The 23,498-nt window shown below is 35.3% G+C and overlaps 1 protein-coding gene across 16 annotated transcripts in view; it reads left to right on the top strand.

The window, feature by feature from the left end:
• Window positions 1–23,498, top strand: part of ZNF644 (zinc finger protein 644) — a 116,422-nt gene that overhangs the window by 67,522 nt on the left and 25,402 nt on the right. For 5 of the 16 annotated variants that reach the window (XM_082614916.1, XM_082614917.1, XM_082614919.1 and 2 more), the window contains one exon: window positions 11,184–11,269. The exons of 9 other annotated variants lie outside the window; for them this stretch is intronic. In XM_082614916.1, coding sequence (XP_082471042.1) covers window positions 11,184–11,269 — 86 coding nt within the window. Of the gene's footprint in view, window positions 1–10,688; window positions 10,847–11,183; window positions 11,270–23,498 lie in introns of all 16 variants that reach the window. 2 more of the 16 variants (XM_082614927.1, XM_082614928.1) reach the window with 2 other exon arrangements.

Below are 23,498 nucleotides of genomic sequence, written 5' to 3'. Positions count from 1 at the left end.
CTTAGTTACCTCTTTAAAGGCCTTGTCTCCAAATATGACTACATTCTGAGGTACTGGGGCTTAAGGCTTCAATATATGATTTGCAGGGGAGGTGGGGTGGAGACGTAATTCAGTCTATAACAGTAAGTTTCAAGTGTTCTCCTGTGTAACTGAATTAAAGAGTTAAATGAAATTATTTGGAATTGTTTTTTTCTAACCATTTTAAACCATCCTCTTAGAGTGTAATAACAAGGTGTAAGGCATCAAGTCAGATATGTAACTTTCAGTTTGCTGTGGCAAGTAGGTATGCATCTGTGTCATCTGAGAGGTATATTAAAGTACTTAGAACAAAAGTCGTAAATCTGGGAGAGAGTTATAGCCTTGTTTTATATCATTTATGATACAAATTTGTTTTAAAAATTCATTTTGACCCATTTTAATTATCATTATGATATTGTCATAAAGAAACAGTAAATGTTTGTACTATATGCAAAATTTATACAAGTCAATCTGGAGATAGTTACTGTTTAGGCACCTGAAAGCGAATGATAGAACAGTTAATGTTGTAGAGATTTATATTATTCATATGTAGTAGAAATAGTAGAATTACTAATAGAAATTAGTAGAAATATTAAATAAGCTTTTATCTTTTGTGCACACAATGATGACTAGGGAAAGGCTACCCAGAAACATGCAGTATGTCTAGATAAGACACTTGAAGTTAATAAAAAGAAAGTTTGCTTTGTTTAATTACCAAAATTGACTGATTGCAGGCTTTATTATTCACTTATAGGTAGTCTGCTTTATCTGTATCTCTTCATTAGTATTCAGTCACATTCTAGTTGCTTAAAAACACAGTGTATATAACAAAAGACATGGTGCGTGTTCTCTTGGAACTTCAGTTCAGTGGGAGATACAATGATAATATCAATTGAATATTTGAAAGATATTAGTGCTCTGAAAGGAACAGTTCTTCAAAAGCATATGATAAAGGAACTTGACAGAGTGTTTGAGGAAACCTTCCTAGAGTAAGGGATGTTTAAGCTTTGATCTGAAGGAAGATTATGAGCTAAGGTTAACTGAATTTATGTGATAGAGGGCTGGGGAGAGGAGAGCAGAGGATTCCAGACCAAAGAAACTCCATCTGCAGAGGCTCTGTGATGAGAAGGAATATGTTGGGAAATTTGAGAGGGCCAATGTAGTTGAATCCCTTGAGAACTGTTAGGAGGAAAGTGTGTGACAAGACTAGAAAGGTAGGCAGGGCCCAGCAAAGCCATTTCAGCTATGTTAAAAGATTTGGGGTTTGCTCTGTCTTGAGACAGAGGAAAACGTTGTGTTCCACAGAGGAGTAATGAACTTGAAAAGATCACTCTGCTGATATATGTGAGGAATTGGTTAGAAAGGAACAAATAGATCCATTTAGAAAGCGCAGATGCATTAATTTTGTAAAATTCTTTCTGCTTATGATAGTACACACAAAAAAGTAGTCACTCCAGGTACTGTTTTAGGTAACAGGGGTGTATCAGTGAACAAAACGTAAGTCTCTGCCCTCAAAGAGCTTACTTTGTAGCTGGGAAGAGAAAACAGATAATCAAATAACTATATCATCTTTCAGGTATTAGTAAGTACTGTATTAGTACTTACTATTAGTAAGAAAAGTAAAACCAGATAGGGGGGATAAAGAGAGACTGAGAGTGCTATGTTATTAAGGATGGTCTAAGAAGGACTGAGGAGGAGATAACTGGCACTGAAGGAACTGATCTGTACATATCACATATATTTGGAGGAAGAATTCCAGGCAGAGAACACTGAGTACTAAGTACAGAGTATGTGGGGTCTGGTCAAGGAAGAGCAAGGAGGCCAGTGTAGCTGAGGTACAGTGAGAAGAGTGAGAGTGTTAGGAGATGAGGTCTAGGACTAAGTGCATTATAGTTGGCTTGGATGTGAACTATATAACAATTATCACTTTGATATTTTATATATATAGCTTTATACTAAAATTTAGTAATTTCTTTTGCTGGTAATTGTTCATGAAATTAAAATAGTATTATTAAAGTTCTGGACTTAATTCCAGTGTGTGGAGTGGGGAGGGGGGTTCCCCCACACCACCAAGCATTTCTCCAGATACCAGTTGGTGTCCTACAATTCAAGTCAGTCCTGACACTATCTACCCAGAGACAGCATCAGATTCCACAATAAGGGTTTAGTCCTACAAGACTACACTCCCCCTCTGCCCAGTCACACACACACACTTCCGATGCCATTTGCAAGCCCAGGTTGTCACCTATGCTTCTGACTAATTGGCTACAGATAGGAGGTTGTCACGACCCTGTCCTTGGACTTCAGATGCCAGTTTCAAGTCCAGGTTTTTACCTGTTCTTCTGGCCAACTGGTTCTAAATCAGAGCTTCCCATGACCCCCTCACTGGGTTCAGTTAATTTGCTAGAGTGGCTCACAGACCTTCAGGAAATCCATTTGCTCACTAGATTACCACTTTATTGTAAAAGGATATAATTCAGGAACAGCCAGATGGAAAAGATGCATAGGGTAAGTATGTGGGAAAGGGGCTCAGAGCTTCTATGCCGTTTTCAGGTAAGCCCCTCTCCCAGTACCTCCATATGTTCACCAACCCAGAAGCTCTCTGTACCTCATCCTTTTGGGTTTTTATGGAGGCTGCATCACATAGGCATGATTGATTAAATCATTCACCATTGGTGATTGATCCAACCTTCAGCCCCTCTCCCTTACCTGGAGGTCAGGGGAGTTGGGCTGAAAGTACAAAATCACACAGTTGGCTCCTCTGGCAACCAGTCCCCATTCTTAGGTGCTTGCCAGAAGTCTCCGTTAACATAACAAAAGACACCTTTATAGCTCTCCTGATTTAGGAAATGAAGGATTTTAGGAACTCTGTGCCAGAAACGGGAAGACCAAATACATATTTCTTATTATAAGTCACAGTATCACAAATATTCTATCATTTAACAACTTTCAAGAGCTATTTCTATCTTCTTTTTAAATAAAAATATAGTCTTATCAAAAATACACAAATACAGAAGAGTAGTGTTGCTGCTTGAATTTCCTACCCCCTATACAAACCCCAAATTCACATGTTGAAGTCTTAATCCCCAATACCTAAGAGTAGTACCTTATTTGGAGATAGGGTCTTTTACAGAGGTAATCAAGTTAAAATTAGGTCCTTAGGGTGGATCCTTATCCAGTTATGACTGGTGTCCTTATAAAAAGGGGAAATTTGGACACAGAGACAGGTATAGAGGGAAGACAGTTTGAAACAAAATAGGAAGATGATCTACGTATGAGCCAAGGAGAGACCTGAAATAGATCCTTTCCTCGCAACCCTGAGAAGGGATCAGTCCTACTGAAACCTTAATTTTGGAGTTCTAGCCTTAAGTCACCCAGTCTGTAGTTCTTTGTTACAGGACTGCTAGCAAACTAAATATTAACTAAAAAGCAAAAGTTTCTTTTTTTCTCTATTCCGATTCTCCTCACTCTCTCCCAACACTTAACAAGGGTAGCAGATTGTTATGAAAGCTTTGGGTCTTTTACTGTATGTGTTTTATTAATTCTAGAGCAACTTAAGTCTTTTAAGAAAATATGGAATTAAAAAACAAGCAACATACACCTGAAACTAACACAACATTGTCAATCAACTACACTCCAATAAAAATTTTTTTAAAAGAGCAGCAAAAAGTAAAGTCTAAGAACTATATTCATAGTTACTTACTTTCTATGAAAAATTTAACTTTGAAACTGTAAGACCATCTCAGTAATATATAAAACTTTTTTCTTAAAAGATTGACCTATTTTGTTTTGTTTTAAAACTTTTATACCAAGATATTTCACAGTCTTATTTACTTTAATTTATTACTTTATTAAGATTGATTTTTCCATTCCAGTATTATATTCCATTATAATCTTTTCTATTGCTTCTGCATGGTATTTTGGAAAAAGAATTTGCTACCACTTGGTGGCACTACTTAGCTTAAAAATGAATCAGATTAGCTAGTGGGAAGCAGCCGCATAGCACAGGGAGATCAGCTCCGTGCTTTGTGACCGCCTGGAGGGGTGGGATAGGGATGGTGGGAGGGAGACGCAAGAGGGAGGGGATATGGGAACATATGTATATGTATAACTGATTCACTTTGTTATGAAGCAGAAACTAACACACCATTGTTAAGCAATTATACTCCAATAAAGATGTAAAAAAAAAAAAATCAGATTGTCTGCTGTTAACTATGCCATCCCACTTAAATGACTAAATTCAGAGGGCATCTATTTGATATTAAGCAACTTAATATTATAAATGTTTGGTTCTTATTTTGTAAATAAAATAATAATTGGTGTTGTAAAACTGCATTTTATTAAAATGTCATATGGAATATAAAACAAACCAAGTGGGCTTCCCTGGTGGCGCAGTGGTTGAGAGTCCGCCTGCCGATGCAGGGGACATGGGTTCGTGCCCCGGTCTGGGAAGATCCCACGTGCCGCGGAGCGGCTGGGCCCGTGAGCCATGGCCACTGAGCCTGTGCGTCCGGAGCCTGTGCTCCGCAACGGGAGAGGCCACAACAGTGAGAGGCCCACATAACGCAAAAAAAAAAAATAAAATAAAATAAAATAAAAAAATAAAACAAACCAAGCCTTAGTTTGATGGGGAGGGAAAGCATACAGATTTTTGATAGAAACCTCCTTTATTTAGTCCAGGCATTATTTATATTCTGCCTTAAACCTCTGTGTGTCTAAATTTTAAAAAAAAATATTTTTAATATTAGAAACAAACATCTTCAACTTTCCTTTAATATTAATATTTTCTAAGACGTGTATTTTATTTTGTCTTATATAAAACTAAGATAGTAGATTTTTTTAGGTGATCAAAATAAATGACACATGTAGGAAAACAAATTTAAAGTATATTTTATTATGTCTTCCTGCAACATACTAAAAACTCAGGCAGTCATTTTTAATATATTTTATTTGTTTTTTTTAATTAGGCAAAGGATCTTGAAGTGTAAGATGTGGAAAGTTATGATGTCCCCAGACATGATTTTTACTTCTAAACAACTGATATATAATACCATAATAGCTAAAGTATTTGTGTAATTTTTGTTTTCTGGGTTGCATATACAGCATATAAAAGGTAATGCCCCATGGCTTTTTTTTTTTTTTTTTTTTTTCCCCTCTTTCCAGGCCGCGCCACGTGGCTTGCAGAGCTTAATTCCCTGACCAGGTATCGAACCGGGCCCCCCCACAGTGAAAGTGCCAGGTCCTAACCACTGGACCGCCGGGGAATGGACCGCCAGGAATTCCCCACCCATGTCTTTTTCAAAATTGAAATATAATACATACAGGAAACTGTACTAAGTATACAGCTGAGTGAATCGTCACAAAGTAAACACTCCATGACCACCATAGATCAAGAAATAGAATACTGCCAGCAACCAGAAGCCTCCTATGCTTCCTTTCCCAAGCACTCTCCCTTTCCCATTTCCTGGAGTAACGACTACCTGGCTTCAAAGATGATAGCTTTTTTTTAAACCTATTTTTGGACTTTTATAAAAATAGAATTATATAGTAGTAGTATTTTGTCTCTGTCATGTTTGGGAGATTCATGTATGTTATCAGCTACCAATATAACTGTAGCTCCCTTGTACTATTTTATCACCATTTATCTTTTTACTGTTGGACATTTGGACTGAGTAATGCTGTCATGAACATTCCTGTAAATGTTTCATGGGGTACATGTGCAACATTTATGTGGGATATATACCAGAAGTAGAATAACTGGGTCATTGGTGTATGTATGTTCAAATTTAGAAGATAATGCAAGAATTGTTTTCAGAGTCATTGTACCTATCCCATCAACAGAATATGAGGATTCCTATTGCTCTGCAGTCTCACCAGCACTTGGTATTAATAGCCTCTTTAATTTTAGCCCTTCTGAAGGATACATTTCCGTGATTCCAAATGAAATTGTGTACTTTTTCTTGAATTTATTGGCCGTTTGGATATCCTCTTTTTTATTATTACTATTTAGCTTTCTATATTACTGATTTATAGGAGTTACATATTTTATGGATGAGCCCTTTTTTTTCCTACTGTAGTTTCTGTTCTTTTCCTTCTGTTTTTAGGAGTTTTTATATATGCTAGATACAAATCTTCTGTTAGTTACTTATGTTAAAAAAATGTATCCATTTTGTCTTGATTTTCACACTCTTAATGTTATCTTTTGATGAAAGGAAGATCTTAATTTTATTGTAGTCTGATTTATCATTGTTTTCCTTTATAGTCAATGCTGCTTGTGTCCTGTCTAAGAAGTCTTTCTCTGCTCCAAGAACATGAATGAAGATATTCTCTTATGTTACCTTCTACTATCTATCCTCTAGTGGTTCTCAACTAGAGGCAGTTCACCCTGCCCTCATCCCACACCTTCCACCCCATGGGTAGGACATTTGGCAGTGTTCAGAGACATTGTTAGTTTTCACAACTGGGTGGATGGAGTACTCCTGGCATCTAGTGGGTTGGCTAGGGATGCTACTAGACATTCTACAGTGCACAGAATGCTAAGTATTCTACAATGCACAAAACAGTTAATGTAGCCCAAAGTTTCACTAGTGCTGAGGTTTAGAGACACTGTCCTAGAGGCTTTATTATTTTGCTTTCTGCTTCTACCTAGAATTGATTATTGTATATTACTTTGTATATTGTTATGATGCATTTAGATTTACCTTCTACCTAGAAGTTATTCTAGATATTATATGACATATAGAGGTCACCTTTTCTTTTTTTTTTTATGGATGTACATTTTATGCAGCATCATTTGTTGAAAAGATTGTTTCCCAGCTGCTCTGCAGTATTAACTTTGTCATAAATCAAGTGACCATATATGTATGAATCTGTTTCTGGGCTCTATTTTTTTCCATTGGTCTACTTTATCTACCCTTGCACCAAAACTATGCTGTTTTAATTAACATGGCATTATAACAAGTCTTCATGTTCAATGAGGCAAGTTTTCCTACCTTGTTCTTCTTGGCTCTTTGCAGTTCCGTATAAATTTTTACTGTCACATTGTCAGTTTTACAAAAATTGAATTGAGAAGGAGTTGACATCTTTATGTTATTAAATCTTCCAGTCCATGAATGTCATATCCTTTCATTTATTTAGGTCACTGAGTCTCAAACTCTGTGTTCTCAAGATCCATTTAAACTCTAAAAAAACCTTTTTTTTAATCTGGTTTTGGGGAACAAGAATATCCTATTAAATATTTACATAAATAATTTTGTTTTGGGGAACAAGAATATCCTATTAAATGTTAACATAAATAGTATAATTTTTTGAAAAATATACTTTCCAAAACAAAATTTAGTGAGAAGAATAGTGTTACATTTTTGCAAATCTCTTTTATGTCTAGCTTGATGGAAGACAGCTGGATTCTCATACCTGCTCTGCTTTAATCCGTTGGGATAGCACAAGTCATATAGACTCTGGAAAACTCTGTTGTACACCGTGAGAGAATGAGAGTGAAAAAGGCAAATAAGGTCTTATTAGTAATATTATGAAAACTGTTGTGATTTTGAGAATCCCCTGATAGGGTTTCAGGGACCCCCAGGGGTCCACAGATCACACTTTTGGGAGCTGTTGCCCTAGAGATTGCAACATGCATCCTTGACCAGTAAGAGTCTAATTAATTTACCTTATATCTTTCCAGACAATGTGAGGAACCTAAAACATTTTAATTCCATTAATCACCCCCCTCACCCTTTGCTCAGTTTATTTGCTATAATACTCACCTGTTTTTAACTCCATATATATATATATATATATATATATATATATATATATATATATATATATATATTTTTTTTTTTTTTGCGTTATGCGGGCCTCTCACTGTTGTGGCCTCTCCCGTTGCGGAGCACAGGCTCCGGACGTGCAGGCTCAGCGGCCATGGCTCACGGGCCCAGCCGCTCCACGGCATGTGGGATCCTCCTGGACCGGGGCACGAACCCGTGTTCCCTGCATTGGCAGATGGACTCTCAACCACTGTGCCACCATGGGAGCCCTCACCTTCACTTTTGAATGACAGTTTTTCCTGGTTAGAATGCTGGGTTGGCCATCATTTTCTTTTAATTAGGCTATTATCCCTTTGTGTTCTGGCTTCTGTTGTTTCTGTTGAGAAATTAGGTGCTAGTCTTGTCAACATCTTCCAACCAAAAAGACCAGCAAAGAACACCTATAGTTGAACATGGTTTTTACTTGTTGAAGTGAAAGATTCCTCATAGTATAGTGAATTTTGGGGTGTCTTTTTAAGAGGGTATTAGAACCTATAATAGGATTGGACTTTGGTTGGGTAATTTTAGAGAGGGGCTAACGAAGTAGAAGTTTGCTCTAAATTAGATGTTGTCAGAACATGGGCACATTTGACTGCCATCTTTTTTTTTTTTAATTGAGGTGAAATTTACATAACATGCAGTTAATCATATTAAGTGTACAATTCAGTGGTATTTAATATATTCACAATATTATGCAGTCACCAGCTTTCTCATTTCAAAGGTGTTTCAACACCCTGTATCTGTTAGGTAATCATTTCCAATTCCCTCCTTCCACTATCACCTGGTACCCTTTACTTTCTGTCTCCATGGATTTACCTATTCTTGCTATTTCAAATGAAAGGAATCATACAATGATTCTTTATGTCTGACTTCTTTCACTTAGCATATTTTCGAGGTTCATCCAAGTTGTAGCATGTACTTCATTTCTTTTTTTGGCTGTTATGAATAATGATGCTGTAAACATTCATGTACAATTTTCTGTGTGTACGTAAGTTTTCATTTCTCCTGGATATATATCTAGGAGTTGAATAGCTGGGTTACGTGGTAATTCTTTGTTACCTTTTTTTTTTTTTTTTTTTTTTTGCGGTACGCGGGCCTCTCACTGTTGTGGCCTCTCCCGTTGCGGAGCACAGGCTCCGGACGCGCAGGCTCAGCGGCCATGGCTCACGGGCCCAGCCGCTCCGCGGCATGTGGGATCTTCCTGGACCGGGGCACGAACCCGTGTCCCCTGCATCGGCAGGCGGACTCTCAACCACTGCGCCACCAGGGAAGCCCCTTTGTTACCTTTTTTAAGAACGCCCCATGGTTTTCCACAGCACGTACATTGTTTCAGTTTCTCACCAGCAATGTATGGGGTCTCTGTTTCTCCACATTCTCATCAACACTTGTTATTTTCCAGGTTTTTTTTTTTGGTGTTGTTGTTTTTAATTAAAGCTATTCTAATGGGTGTGAAGTGGTACCTTATTGTGGTTTTCATTTCAGTTTTCTTAATGACCAAGATGGTGAACATCTTTTCATGGGCTTGTTAGCCATTTGTGTATCTTCATTTGAGAAATGTCGATTTAAGTCCTTTGCCTATTTTAAAAATTGGTTTTTTTTTCTTTTTGTTGTTGAGCTGTTTATATATTCTGGATATTAAACCCTTACCAAATATATCTTGATAATGTCCTTTGCACAAAAGTTTTGGTGAAGTCCAAATTATCTATTTTTTTTCATTTGTTCATCATGTTTTTGGTGTCAATTCTAAGAATTCATTGTCAAATCCAACATCATAAAATCCATCCCTAAGCCTTATTCTAAGAGCAATAGCAGTTTTAGTTCTTATGTTTATATTGTTGGTCCATTTTGATTTAATTTCTGTAGACAAAATGAGGCAGGGGTTCAGCTTCATTCTTTTACATGTGATTGTTCAGTTTTCCCAGCACCATTTGTTGAAAGACTGTTCTTTCCCCATCGAATGGTCTTGGCACCTTTGTTAAAAATCAGTTGGCCATAGATGTTTGGACTTAATTCTGGATTCTCAAATCTATTCCATTGGTCTATATGTCTACCCTTATTCCAGTACCACACTGATTACTATAGCTTTGTAGTAAATTTTAAAGTTATTATGAGCCCCCCTACTTTATTTCTTTTTCATTGTTGTTTTTGCTCTTAAGGGCCCCTTACAGTTCCATATGAATTTTAGGATCAGCTTATCCGTTTCTATTTTAAAAGGCCATTAGAATTTTGAGAGGGATTGCACTGAATCTGTAGATCACTTTGGGAAGTATTGTCATCTTAACAATATTTTCTTTTCTAATCCATGAACATGGGATGCCTTTCCATTTATTTAGGCCTTCTTTAATTTCTTTCAGCAGTGTTTTGTAATTTTTCAGTGTATAGGTCTTTCAACTTCTTGGTTGCATTTATTTCTAGGTATTTTATTTTGAATGCTTTTGTAAATAGAATTTTCTTAATTTCCTTTTTGGATCATTCATTGCTAACATAGAGAAACACGATTGATTTATGTTTGTTTATCTTATATGTGCAAGTTTGCTGAAGTTGTTTATTATGTTAGCTCTAGTAAGTTTTTTGTGTGGAATCTGTGGGCTTTCCTATACAGGCATACCTTGTTTTATTGCACTTCACTGTATTGTGTTGCAGATACTCCATTTTTTACAAATTGAAGGTTTGTGGCAACCATGTGTTGAACAAGTCTCTTGGCACCAGTTTTCCAACAACATTTGCTCACTTGATATCTCTGTTACGTTTTGGTAATTCTTGGAATATTTCAAACTATCAAATAGCATTGCATGCTACAGAGAAATTGTTAATGAAAGAAACAGTCAATCGATGCAGCAATCTTCATTGTTGTCTTATTTTAAGAAATTGTCACAGTCACCCCAATCTTCAGCAACCATCACTCTGATGAGTCAGCAGTCATCAACACTGAGGCAGGACCCTCCACCAGCAAAAAGATTACAACTTGCTGAAGGCTTGGATGATGGTTAGCATTTTTTAGCAATAAAGTATTTTTAATTAAGGTATGTGCATTGTTTTTTTTAGACATAATGCCATGGCACACTTAATCGACTGTAATTGACTCTGGAAAAGCCAGGGGACTGGGGTCCCCATCATCTGCACAGTCGAAAATCCAAGTATAACTTATGGTTGGCCCTTCATATCCAAGGTTCCAGATCCACGGATTCAACCCACCTCAAATTATGTAGCACTGTAGTATTTACTATTGAAAAAAATTCGCTTATAAGTGGATCTGTGCAGTTCAAACCCGTGTTGTTCAAGGGTCAACTGTGTAGTGTAATCATAACTTTTATATTCACTGAGAAACCAAAAAATTTGTCTTGTCTTTCTTTGTTGCAGTATTCCCTTTATTGCAGTGGTCTGGAACCAAACACCTGATATCTCCAAGGCGTGCCTGTGTATACAATCATGTCATCTGCAAATAGGTAGTTTTACTTCTTAACAATTTGGATGCCTTTTACTTGTTTTACTTGCATAAGTGCTGTGCCTAGGACTTCCAGTACAATGTTGAATAGCAGTGGTAAAAGCAGGCAGCCTTGTCTTGGGAGGAAAACTTTGTCTTTAATCATTGATGAGTATGATGTTAGCTGTGGGTTTTTCATGGGTACCTTCTATCATGTTAAGGAAATTCCCTTCTAATTCGAGTTTGCTGACTGTTTTTAATCATGAAATAGTGTTGGATTTTGTCAAATGGTCTTTCTGCGTCTATTAAGATGATTGTGTAGTTTTATTCCTTTGTTCTATTAATATAATACATTGCTTTTCTTATATTGAACCACCTTTGCTTTCCTGGAATAATCCCACCCAATTATGATTATAATCCTTTTATTGCGCTGTTGGATTCAGCTTGGTAGCATTTTGTTGAGGATTTCTGCATGTCTTCATAACAGTCTGTCATTTTCTTTTGGTATCTTTGTCTGGCTTTGGTTTTAGGGTAAAGCTGGCCTCATAGAATGTGTTAGGAAGTAGTCCCTCTTCTGTTTTTGGAAAAGCTTGTGAAGGATTGATGTTAATTCTCTAAATGGTAGAATTTACCAGTGAAAGCATTTAGTCTTGGACTTTTCCTTTTTGGGGTTTTGGGAGGTTTTTGATTACTGATTCAGTCTCATTACCTAATTATAAATCTGTTCAGATGTTCTGTTTCTTCTTGAGTCAGGCTTGGTAATTTGTGTTTCTAGGAATTTGTCCATTTCATCTAAATTATTTAATTTGTTAGTATTCAGTTCTAATATTTTGTTATAATCCTTTCAGTTTCTCTAAAGTCTGTAGTAATATCCCTATTTTCATTCCTGATTTTAGTTATTTGCATCTTCTCTCCTTTTTTTCTTAGTAAATTTCTTTGTTAATTTTGTTGACCTTTTAAAAGAATTAACTTTTTATTTGATTCTATTTTTATATTTCCTTATCTATGCTCTAATATTTATTATTTTCTTCCTTCTTCTGGCTTGGGTTTAGTTTGCTCTTTTTCCAGTTCCTGAAGGTATAAAGTTAGGTAATAGATTTGAGATCTTTCTTCTCTTTTAGTGTAGGTATTTACAGCTATAAATTTCCCTCCAAATACTGCTTTTGGGACATTCCATGAGTTTTGGTATGTTGCGTTTTGTTTTCATTCATCTTGAGATTGCCCTCTTAAGAAATCTCATCTGTAGGGAAGGCAGGCTGAAGCTGAGATAAACATAATTGGTAAAGAAGGTAGCAATCAACTCATTTAGCAAGGGAAGGCGCTATTTGGTAGTTTGTGTTACACAGTTACCTTGTCTGAAGTCGATATTCTGTGAGATATTTTTATGTTCAACAGAACAATATGATTTAGCTGAAAACATCAGATTAGTTCTCGGACATTAGGAGCTGCTGTTTTTCTTTCTCACTCTAATTACTGTCTCTTTGTGTAGTTATTCTTTTTTTCTATGTCTACTTTTAAGATGTTCTGTCTTTTATTGTCATCAGTTTTACTGTGATGTATCTAGGTGTAGTTTTCTTTCTGTTTATGTATCTTAGAGTTCCTGGTGCTTCCAGAAACCACAGCTTGATGTCTCTTGTCAATTTTAAAAGATTCTCAGCCATTATCTCTTCAAGCATTGCTTCTGCCCTATTTTATCGCTCCTTTATTTCTAGGATTCCCATTAAATGTGTGTTAGATCTTTTCATTGTATCCTTTTTCGGGTTCCTGTCTTCATTTTCCATCCTTTTGTCTCTCATTGCTTCATTCTGGATACTTTATTCTGACCTTTTTCTAGTTCACTAATTAACTCTTAGTTGTATCTAATTTTTAGTTTAGTTGCATGGTGGCCAGAGAATGTGCTCTATGTGACTTCCATCTCTGTTGGAAATTTCTCTGTGGTCATTATAATATATAGTCAGATTTTGCAAATCTGTGTTTTACAAATCTGTGTTTTGAAATAAAAATGTCTGTTTATTGTTGTGTAGAGTTCTCTATATATTTGATCAGTGGTCTTTAAAATTTTTCTTTGAAATGTCCTCTAAAAGAATTTTGACAAACTGTGGCATTTTTAAGTTGCATTTGTAATTTTTGTCACAAAGTGAAAGTATTTATCAATGCTTATATATTGTATACATGCTTTAAATCTAATTTCTTCAAAATCTTTGCACTGTAGATTTAATTAATTCAGCTTACAGAAAATGTCTGCCATGTAACTTATATAACAAAGCCAGTCTTCACAGCTAAATCAGAGTGACCCTTTCTCAGTAAAAACACAGCTTCCCTTTTTTTTTTTTTTTTTTTTTTTTTGCGGTACACGGGCCTCTCACTGCTATGGCCTCTCCCGTTGCGGAGCACAGGCTCCGGACGCGCAGGCTCAGCGGCCATGGCTCACGGGCCCAGCTGCTCCGCGGCATGTGGGATCTTCCCAGACTGGGGCACGAACCCGTGTCCCCTGCATTGGCAGGCGGACTCTCAACCACTGCTCCACCAGGGAACAGCTTCCCTTTTTAAATTCAATTCACGTATCATACGTGTCATTGTTGACAACCTTCACATTTCTGAATTTTTATTCTTAAGATTGGGGATTGGGGAGGGAGGGGAAAGTAGGTATGGAGAGGAAGAAGGTAGAGTGAGAGACAGACACTGGAATCTTGCCTTGAGTTGTTTTTCAGTGAATTGAGACTATGTGGCCTTTCTGTATCGTTTGCTTTGCTGCCATGGCATTCTCCTTAAGAAAATCTGGTATTCTCAAACCTTTTATTTGGTTCCCCAGAAGTTTTTACACATCAGAGCAATGTACAATATCAAGGTTTTGGGTGGTGGTACCCTTCTAGATCCATGAGATATCCAGCTAACAAGACAAAGATCTGTGCCCTTGAAACTTAGTATTATGGGAATGATGCACAAACAATAACTGTAATTAGTAAGTATATTATGTAATATGTAAGAAGGTGATAAATGTTACAGGAGGAAAAAGGGTAAACTAGTGTAAGTGTATTTAAGAATGTCAGCAATAGGGAAGTGAGTGAGTTTTGTATGTAATGTTAACCAGAGTGGTCCAGGTAGGCATTATTCAAAAGAAAATGGTTGAACAAAAGCAAATTAGATGAGGAAGTTTGCCATGAGAGTACCTGGGAGATAGAGCATTCCAGCTTGTGGAATTGTCAGTGCTAAGGCCTTCATGTGGGAGAGAATGTGTTCAAAGAATAGCAAGAAAGCCAGCATGGCTGGAACTGAGTGAGCAAGTTGGGGAGAGGAGTAAGAAATGAGGTCAAAGAGTTACTGGGGGAAAAAAAGAGTTACTGGGAAGGATCTTCATAGCACCTTTTACAGGGTATTATAAGGATGTTGGGTTTTTTTCTTTGAGGGAAAAACAGGGAGCTATTGAAGGGTTTTGAGGAACTTGATCTGTCTTAGGTTTTAAAATGGTTGCAGTGTTGAGAATAGATGGTGGGTGGGCAAGAGTAGATGCACTAAGACCAGATTAGGAAGCCCTTGAAGTAATACAGGGGAGAGATAATAGTGGACCTGGGTGTAGCAGTAGTGAGAGGCAGTTGAATTCTGGATGTAATTTGAAGATGATGGCAATAGGATTTCCTGATGGTTTGGATATGAAGTGTGAATTAAAGAGAATAAGGAAGATTACTCCAAGGTTATTGGCCTGAACAACTGATGGAGATGGAGAAAGTTGCAGATTTGTGTTTGGGAATCTTTCTTTCATAAAGTGAGAGAAAGGTGATCTTGGAAGAGGAAAACTAGAATATTTTCCTTGATCTTTTGACTTTTGGGGAGAAGTGTTTAAAGCTTCCCTTTGTGACTATCTATTTGTCAATTTCTCCTAATACTTGTAAGTTTATAATTTATATATTTTGTAGGCATTTTGTTGTGTGCATAGGGGTTCGTGAAAAATATATCTTCTTGGTGGGTCATGTACTTTATTAATATATAATATTCATTTCTAGCAGGTCTAGTGCTTTTGCCTTAAATTCCATTTGATTTTTCTGGTAGTAGAGACATCTATTTTCTTTTCATTAACATTTGCCTAGTTTATCTTTTCATCACCTTATCTTTCTTTTTATAAACAACATATAGAATACTTATGTTGTTCCTATATGTTAATTCTATACTTAAAAACAAAACAAAAAATAGGAATGCCTTTTTCTTAATATATGAACTTTTCACATTTATTCTGAATAAACTTATTCTGAATACTGATATGTTTGGACTTTTTTCTACTTTCTTATTTTTATTTTCTCTTTGCTTTGTTCCATTGTTGTTACTTTTTATATTGGATCAATTTTTTTCCATTTTTTAATTCTATAGATTTGAAATTATATATCTTATTTCGCTATTTTAGTTGGTTATCCTTAACATTTTAACACACTTTTAAAAGATTTTCTTTTGATCATTTTCCAGTAGTCAAAACTCCCATGTTGAAATCTTTTGGGGATCTTATTTCCCATATTATTAACTAGGAGGGCACTCAGGTGCAGGCCAGGAGTCCATCTATGGTCCACTTCCAGTCAGTATGACAAGTCACTCTGATCCAGCATGATTATCCTGAACAAAAAAGAATACATGCTTCTCATTTCATAGGAATCCTTTTTGAACAACTGTCAACAGTTATTAGATTTAGTTGCATGTTTTACTAGTTTAATTGCTCACTAATGCTTATTGATTCTTCTTCACGTATTCTTTTCTATCTATGCCTGAATATCTCCTTGAGTAATTCTCTCATCTGTAGGTGGTAAACATTTGGAATCCTTGTTTGTCCAATGATGTCTATATTTTGTTGTTATACTTGAATGCTAGTTTAGCTAGTTATAGAATTCTGGGTTAAAAAGTATTTTCACATCTTTCACCATGATACTGGCAAAAATTGTAAGAATGTGGGGAAACAGACATTCTTATACATCGGAGGTAGACATGCATATTGATAGAGATTTGGGGAAATGATTTGAAAATGTATATTAAACAAAAAATTCACATGCAATTTTAAAGGATCTACATTATCAAAATAAAAACATGACTCTAGGGCTGTCTATACAAGGATACTTATTGTAGCATGTGTATGATATAATACCATTTCTGTGAAGGTAAGCACAAAACAAATACATATGTATATATGTTTGTATGAATAAGAAAAAGGAGTAGTAGGATACACCAGACTATTACATTGGTAATTGAAGTGGGATATAGTGGGAAAGGTAGAGGAGATTGCAACAAATATGTTCTACTTATGTAATTTTTTCCAATAAATTTGATTTTTTAAAATGTTCCCTCAAAAGCCTGATGACACTACTGGTGATGAATTGTGTATCCTTGTTCCTTTGTAGATAGTCTTGTTTTTGTTTTTGTTTTTTTCTGGAAATGAGTAGAATTCTTCCTTTTATTCTTAGAGTTCTGAAATTTCCCCCAGGACTTCTCAAGTGACGTGTCTTTTTCTTCATCCTGCTGAGCACTCATTGAATGCTATTATTCTGAAGATTTCTGTGCTTCTTGAGTTCTGACATTTTTTTCTATTGTGTCCTCTTCCCTGTTCCCCTGGTTTCTTCTATAATTTCTACTCATTATAATTTGTGGGTCTAGACTTTGTGTCTCTTTTCTGTTGTTTTTTTTTAATGCTCTTCCTACTCCCTTGTAAAAAAATCTTTCTATTGGAAGAATACCTCATTTCATCAGCTTTATTCACTCTGTTCTTCACCTCACCTGTTGAGAGTTGTTTTTGTTTTTTGAGGTTTTTTTTTTTAGTAGTTTTTTATTTCAAAGTTGTCAGCCTACTGCTACTGTACTTCTTTATTTAAAATACAGTAGTTTATAGAATCTGAGGATATTAAGTATATTTACTTTCTCTTTTTATTCTTCTAGTGGTTAACCTAATTTTAACAGACATTTAAATTTATATTTCAATCACTATTAATAAGTATTCATAACCTTGTTGTTGTGAAATACACTTAGCACATGAATTTTAGATCCCTTCACACACACAACCTTCTGAGAAAATTTTTCTGAAATGATAGGTAGGTGGTAAACTTACACACTGTGTGCCCTCAACCTGAATGTTGTATAATTTGTCTTTGAATAGGATTGTATCAATATAGTCAAAGTAATTTTAATTCCAAACTTTGAAATTATTGCTTCATTGATGTAATAGTCTTGACAGTGAAAAGTCTGATGTTATTCTGATTCCTATTCTTTTGTATAAAACCTGTTTTTAGTTATTTTGTTTATTTGTTTGTTTTATTTGAGATTGTGGTCTCCTTTCTTTCCAGAGCCCTTGTCTATAACTGTTCAAGTTTATGGTTTTATTTGTCTACATATGTCTCTCTCTTCTAGTCCTTCTACTTTCATTTTGTTGGCATTTTACAAGAGAGAAAGATAAATTCATGTCCTTGATATTCTGAAAGGGATCAGGAACTCTTAGAAACTCTTGAATCCTGAGTGGCCACTTCACGTCTTTTTTTCCTTAGAGCACTGGGTCATGCACTGTAATTCCCCTCTTTATTGCTTATTGAATAGTAAAGCCCTGCCTTATCCCCACAAGACTGGTATTGTTCTAGAACCAGCAACTCTTAAGATATGCTTCTTCCTATGGCTCTTTAGCTTCTGCTCATTTATCCTGTTTATTATACCCTGGGAGTAGTGTAAGTTCTCAGGTATCTCCTCCCAGAATGCGTTTCTGCTTGTAAGGGAGGGTCTCTATTATCATTAGGAGCAGTGCACAAATTCAGTGTCATCATTCTGTACATGAAGCAAGTTAATGGCAAGGGTCATGGGGAGTGAACACTTAATGAGTAATTACTAAATAACAGGCCCTTTGCTACATGTTTTATGTACATTGTCTTATTTAATCCTTACAATCCTATAAGAAGGTTCCACTCTTATTTTATTGATGAAGCAACTTGAAGTTGAAGGAAAGTGGAGTAACTTTGTCCTAATAAGCTAGACGTTGTGGAGCTATTTCTCAAACCCAGGTAGGTCTGCCTCCAAAGAGTGATTGTCTTGGCACTGCACTATAAAATTTATCTAAAACCCTCTCTTTTCTGTGAGGCTTTTCTTAGCCATGGTATTTTATAGGACCTTCTACTTCCTCTGAACTGTAGACTGTATAATTCATATTACTCACTGGGGAAATAATGTATTGCTTTTTATTGATAGCAGTTTTTTATACTTATGTGTCCTATATAGTCTTCCTCAGATAGCAGTACAGTTAAAAAACAAAAAAACTACCAACAATACCATTTAGATAGTTAGCGTTATGAATAATTAAAATTTTCCATGAAGTATCTCAATGTTAATATGCTTCAGTCTCCTTTTATAAAACAGTAATGTGCTATTGATAACATTTTGGTTTTATGGATTTGGTAATATGGAAACCAAGCATTCTGCCTCTCATGGTTCAGAATTGCTACTCTTGACCATGACCTCAGTCTCTCTCCATATGAGTAAACCTGAAAGAAATTCTGCGGCTTGCAGGATCTCAGTTCCCCCACCAGGGATTGAACCCAGGCCGTGGCAGTGAGAGCACGGAATCCAAACCACTAAACCACCAGGGAACTCTACATTTGATTATCAATAAGTACTTGCATTTTCTAAATATAATGTAGTGTTTTCTGTAACATTTTGGTGAAATTTTGTAATTATTTAAATTCACAATAAATAAATGCTTCTGGTTTTATAATTAAAACTCCAGAATTGAACATGCAGTAAGTAAAAACTTGTTAGGTCAAATGTAAAATCAGAAAAAATGCAGTGGCTGGTTTGTGATTTGCCTTTACAAAAATAATTCTTTCTTTTTTTTAAAGGACAGTGATATGAGAGAGATGCATACTTTGTTTTAAGGAAAGCAAATTTCTTATATTTGAATTTTTTACCATCCTAAATGAAGATAATTATAGAGTAGTGATTACCTTGGAATATTTTTCTCAGAAGATAATTGGAATTTTGTAGGCTGATTTTAGAGAAAGGAAAGAAGAAAAGTTGAGTAAATGGTAATATCAGTAAGAGAATTCATGTTTAATAAATATATTATTTTATAGAAAATAAAACTTCTGGGTTTTTTGGTTTTTCTAGTTCTCAATGAAAGTGTCCCACTTTCCCATCTAAATATATATAAATTTGAATTTACTTAATAGAGTTTAAATGTATAATATAGGTGAAAGGTTAATTACAGAATTTTTTGTATGTGATCTGAACCCCACTTTCAATAAAATGAAATTGTAATTTAGGGAAATAATTTATTCTCCAGATGTGAGAATGTTCTTGTTTACTTCCCATTAGACCATAACAATTTTGTGTTTCCTAAATATGATTAATTAATATATGATTGGCAAATGAATTAATGGAACACTTATAATGAGAATTTTACCGTAACCATTGAGATCTACAAAAGTTTTTATTTTTAAATACATACAGTTGAATATGTGAAACTCTGAATTTGTCATCAAAATTGTTTGAGTGTAAAAAGAAACCAGCATAACATTTCTTATGTTCCAGGCTGTATATTAAGGCACAAATTAGCTCTTCAACTGTTATAAAGAATTCTTTCAAAGCCACAATTGTTTGCATTTGCAGTCATGTCACTAACTTTGATGTGCTTATTCTAATGGACCTTGATCCTATGGAATCGCATATGTCTGGGGCAGAAGTTACATCAGTAGCACTTAGAACATTGTAAATTTTTGAGTTCTTGAACAAATTCCTAGCCTTCCCTGAATAACCACTAGGCAAAAAGACATCTGACATTGATACTGATTCTGTACTCAAAAATTTCCTTTCTCGTATTCCTTGTTTCTTGCTGATTATTGTCAAGTGTATAGGCACAGTAATGTTTTAATGGTGAATTTCTCTTTGCCCGTAAGAATTATTTCTTCTCTGAAGCAGTTCATTCCATATGCATATATAATATTTATCTTACCACTTTGGGTATTATTATCTCTATTTTCACTTCTAATATAATTATACGTTTTGTCTTCCTAGGACTTCTAACACTTGTACTTCTTTTGCACTTACTGTACGTGATGGGTTAATAAATATCTCAAAATTAAGCAGAAACAGCAAACTCATCATAAACTGAAGAACACAAAGACCCAAAGTAAAATAATAATTTATGGCAGTTTAATACTCTTTTGGTGGCGGGCAGAGTTGACACAGTACCTCTGTAGTGTGGAATTGACACATTTTTGACTCATGTTAATTATAAAATTGTGGTCAAAAGTTTGATTGGTTTGAAAGTCCTATGAAGGAAGTTATCACGCATTTTAATTTTTAAAGACATGAATTGTTCTTGTTGGAGCTATGTGCATATGTGTGTCATTTACCCTGTCAAAACTGAGATGGTCGGGCCTCCCTGGTGGCGCAGTGGTTGAGAGTCCGCCTGCCGATGCAGGGGATACGGGTTCGTGCCCCAGTCTGGGAGGATCCCATATGCCGCGGAGCGGCTGGGCCCGTGAGCCATGGCCGCTGGGCCTGCGCATCCGGAGCCTGTGCTCCGCAACGGGAGAGGCCACAACAGTGAGAGGCCCGCATACCGCAAAAAAAAAGAAAAAAAAAAAAACTGAGATGGTCACTTATCTTGTTCTGACTATATGCAAGCATAAACAACACAACAGTCAGTCATTCCGTGCTGAATATGACTTAGCACTCTCCTTTGGTTGCAGCTGCAGTTTTTTACCTTGCCTCTTCCAATTGCAAAGTTCTTCATTAGGAAATTAACCTTTTATTAATAAATGTCCATTTGTTTTTCTACTACTATTGCTTCTCATTATTATATGATTTTGCCAGGTTGTTAAAGTTATGCCTTTGTGGGCCCCCTTCTTTTATCCTCCTTGCATTACCTGCTTCAGTTTGCCGTATAGCAGCTTCTTGAGATGTGTCAAACTATGTGTAATATTTAGTGTATTTTTCAACAAGAATTGCTTTGAGTTATTACGTTATTTATGAGCTAGTACCTTACTGTTTGTAACATCTTTCTATTAAATAATGAGGATAATACATGGCATCAGGAACAAAACTATTCAACAAGTTCAGTGTAATTTGGTGGTAGGTGGTACAATTAGATCATTAGTTTGTCATGGCAGTGCCACATGCTGCTGGCAAGAAAGCATTATGTTCCTGCTATTTTTTATTTTTGGTGTTGCCAATAGAAAAAACCTGTACATCGAGTTTTCGGGATGCATATAGCTCTATGACGTCAGTGTGTTAGTCATTTAGTGCCATATTTCATTGTTCAAGAATTAGCTTATCAAATATTACAACTAAAGGATTATTTCAGGTAATTTTGAATTTAGAGAATATTTTTAAAGTTCAATAGTATAAATTTAACTTCTGTTTTTAGCTCAGTATTTCAAATAATGTTAATAGTGTAATAACCAAACATTAAACATACATAGTACATATGAGAAAGGACCTTAGAAATCATCTTATCCAATCTCCAGTGCCGTATTTCCTTCTACAGTGTTCTGACAAATAGTCCAACCTGCTGAGCCATTCAGTTCACTCTTGGGTAAGACTACCCATTGAAATGCTGAATGTTTCCTGTTTCTAGTTTTTCTTAATCTTGAGATAAAATCCACATCTTTATGATTCAAACATATTGATTATATGTTTTTGCTTCTATATGTCAAACCTTCAAACATTTGAAGATTGCTAATTGCATTGGCTAATTGTTGGATTAAACTTGCCAGGTTTTCTCTTCATTCTTCATGTTATATGCTAGGTACCCTTACGAATGTTCAGTATTTTTTTAGAGTTTCCTGTCAGTGTGACATACAGCTTAGGATACTACCTGGATGATATCGTTATATATGGTATACTCTGTCTTCACTTGCATTGTATGCTAGGTGAGACAGGTATATATATTTGTACATTGTGTATAGTATATATATGCTTAAATACTGAAGTAATTTTAGATGTAATATTTCAGTTAATTAAGGTTATTTTTTGCAATTAGAATGACAGTTGTGAATGGTTTTCTCTTCTTGAACCAATCTCAAAATATGATTAATTGAAGTTGTCGTGTGTTTTCAAGGATAATTTAAATGAACATGGGGTTTGTGAAAATCTGACAGATCCTAACTGTAACTCAGCTAGTGGGCAACACTATAATTTATTTATAGCTATGCAATATAGTTATTAATGAACTAATGTAGAGTGAGGGCAAATTGTACTATATTTTTTGTGAAATTATACTACATGACAGAGGTTGATATTATGTAATAAGTACCCACAAAATATCAACCTACTTGCAATAAATACAATGAATAATGTACATAAAAAATGAAATTAAGCCAATTTTCTATCAGAAAAGAATTATTCATGAACAGGAAGTGGACAGCATAGATTTGGTGACAGGAAGGTTGTAGCTAATCTGAATTACTGAGTGACCTAGGAAGCTTGCTCACAGGGATTACAGAATAATTATGTTAATATGCAATTATCACCTCATTTCTTCTGTAGTAACCTCAAGATGTAGTGTGGTGAGGGTGTTATAGCAAGTGCTGATAGTTTGCAAAAATACTGATGTTTGAGATTTCTGAGACAATAAGTCTAGCTTGAGGCATATAAGTGATGATGTCATCTTGAAGACAGATCTGACCTTTGTACTTTTTTTAATGCTCACAGTATATAACTACAGGCAGTTATAGCTGTAGAACTCATTATGATTTTCCAGAACCTGAAATATGTTTTATGTAGATTTAAAATTCCATTTGCAGCTTTTTATAAAGTATGTGAACTTTTTTAAAGAACATTTTAAAATTCAGTTAATAGAAAAATTGTGGTTATATGATTACATGGAGGAGGACACAGTGATAGTATCTAAACATTTAATAAAAAGATCCTAATTGATAACAGCAATTTCATTGAAATTTAGAGAGGCCAAACAATATAACATTAATTTGTTTATTTTAATTCATTAGTTTTTCCTTTTTAAACTTAATGAATAATGCCTACCTTCAAATATGCCCCTTCCTTTGTTATATGCACATAACCTAGTATTTATGACTCTGTTATATATATTTAACTATATAAAGGTGGTTGAAAAAACTGTTTGAGACAGTGTGAAATTAACTTATAGGTCAAATGCTTTCTTGCCTGGATACTCCATAAACATACTGAATGTAGGGAAATAATTTTTTATGTCAAAATTCTGGGTCAGTGTAACACATTTTGATGATCCATTGTTCTATATTGTATCTCAATGCAATAGCTCT

The sequence above is a fragment of the Mesoplodon mirus genome, assembly GCF_964341445.2.
Source record: "Mesoplodon mirus genome assembly, chromosome: 3".
Taxonomy (NCBI): domain Eukaryota; kingdom Metazoa; phylum Chordata; class Mammalia; order Artiodactyla; family Ziphiidae; genus Mesoplodon; species Mesoplodon mirus.
This window is presented reverse-complemented; position numbering and strand designations above follow the sequence as displayed.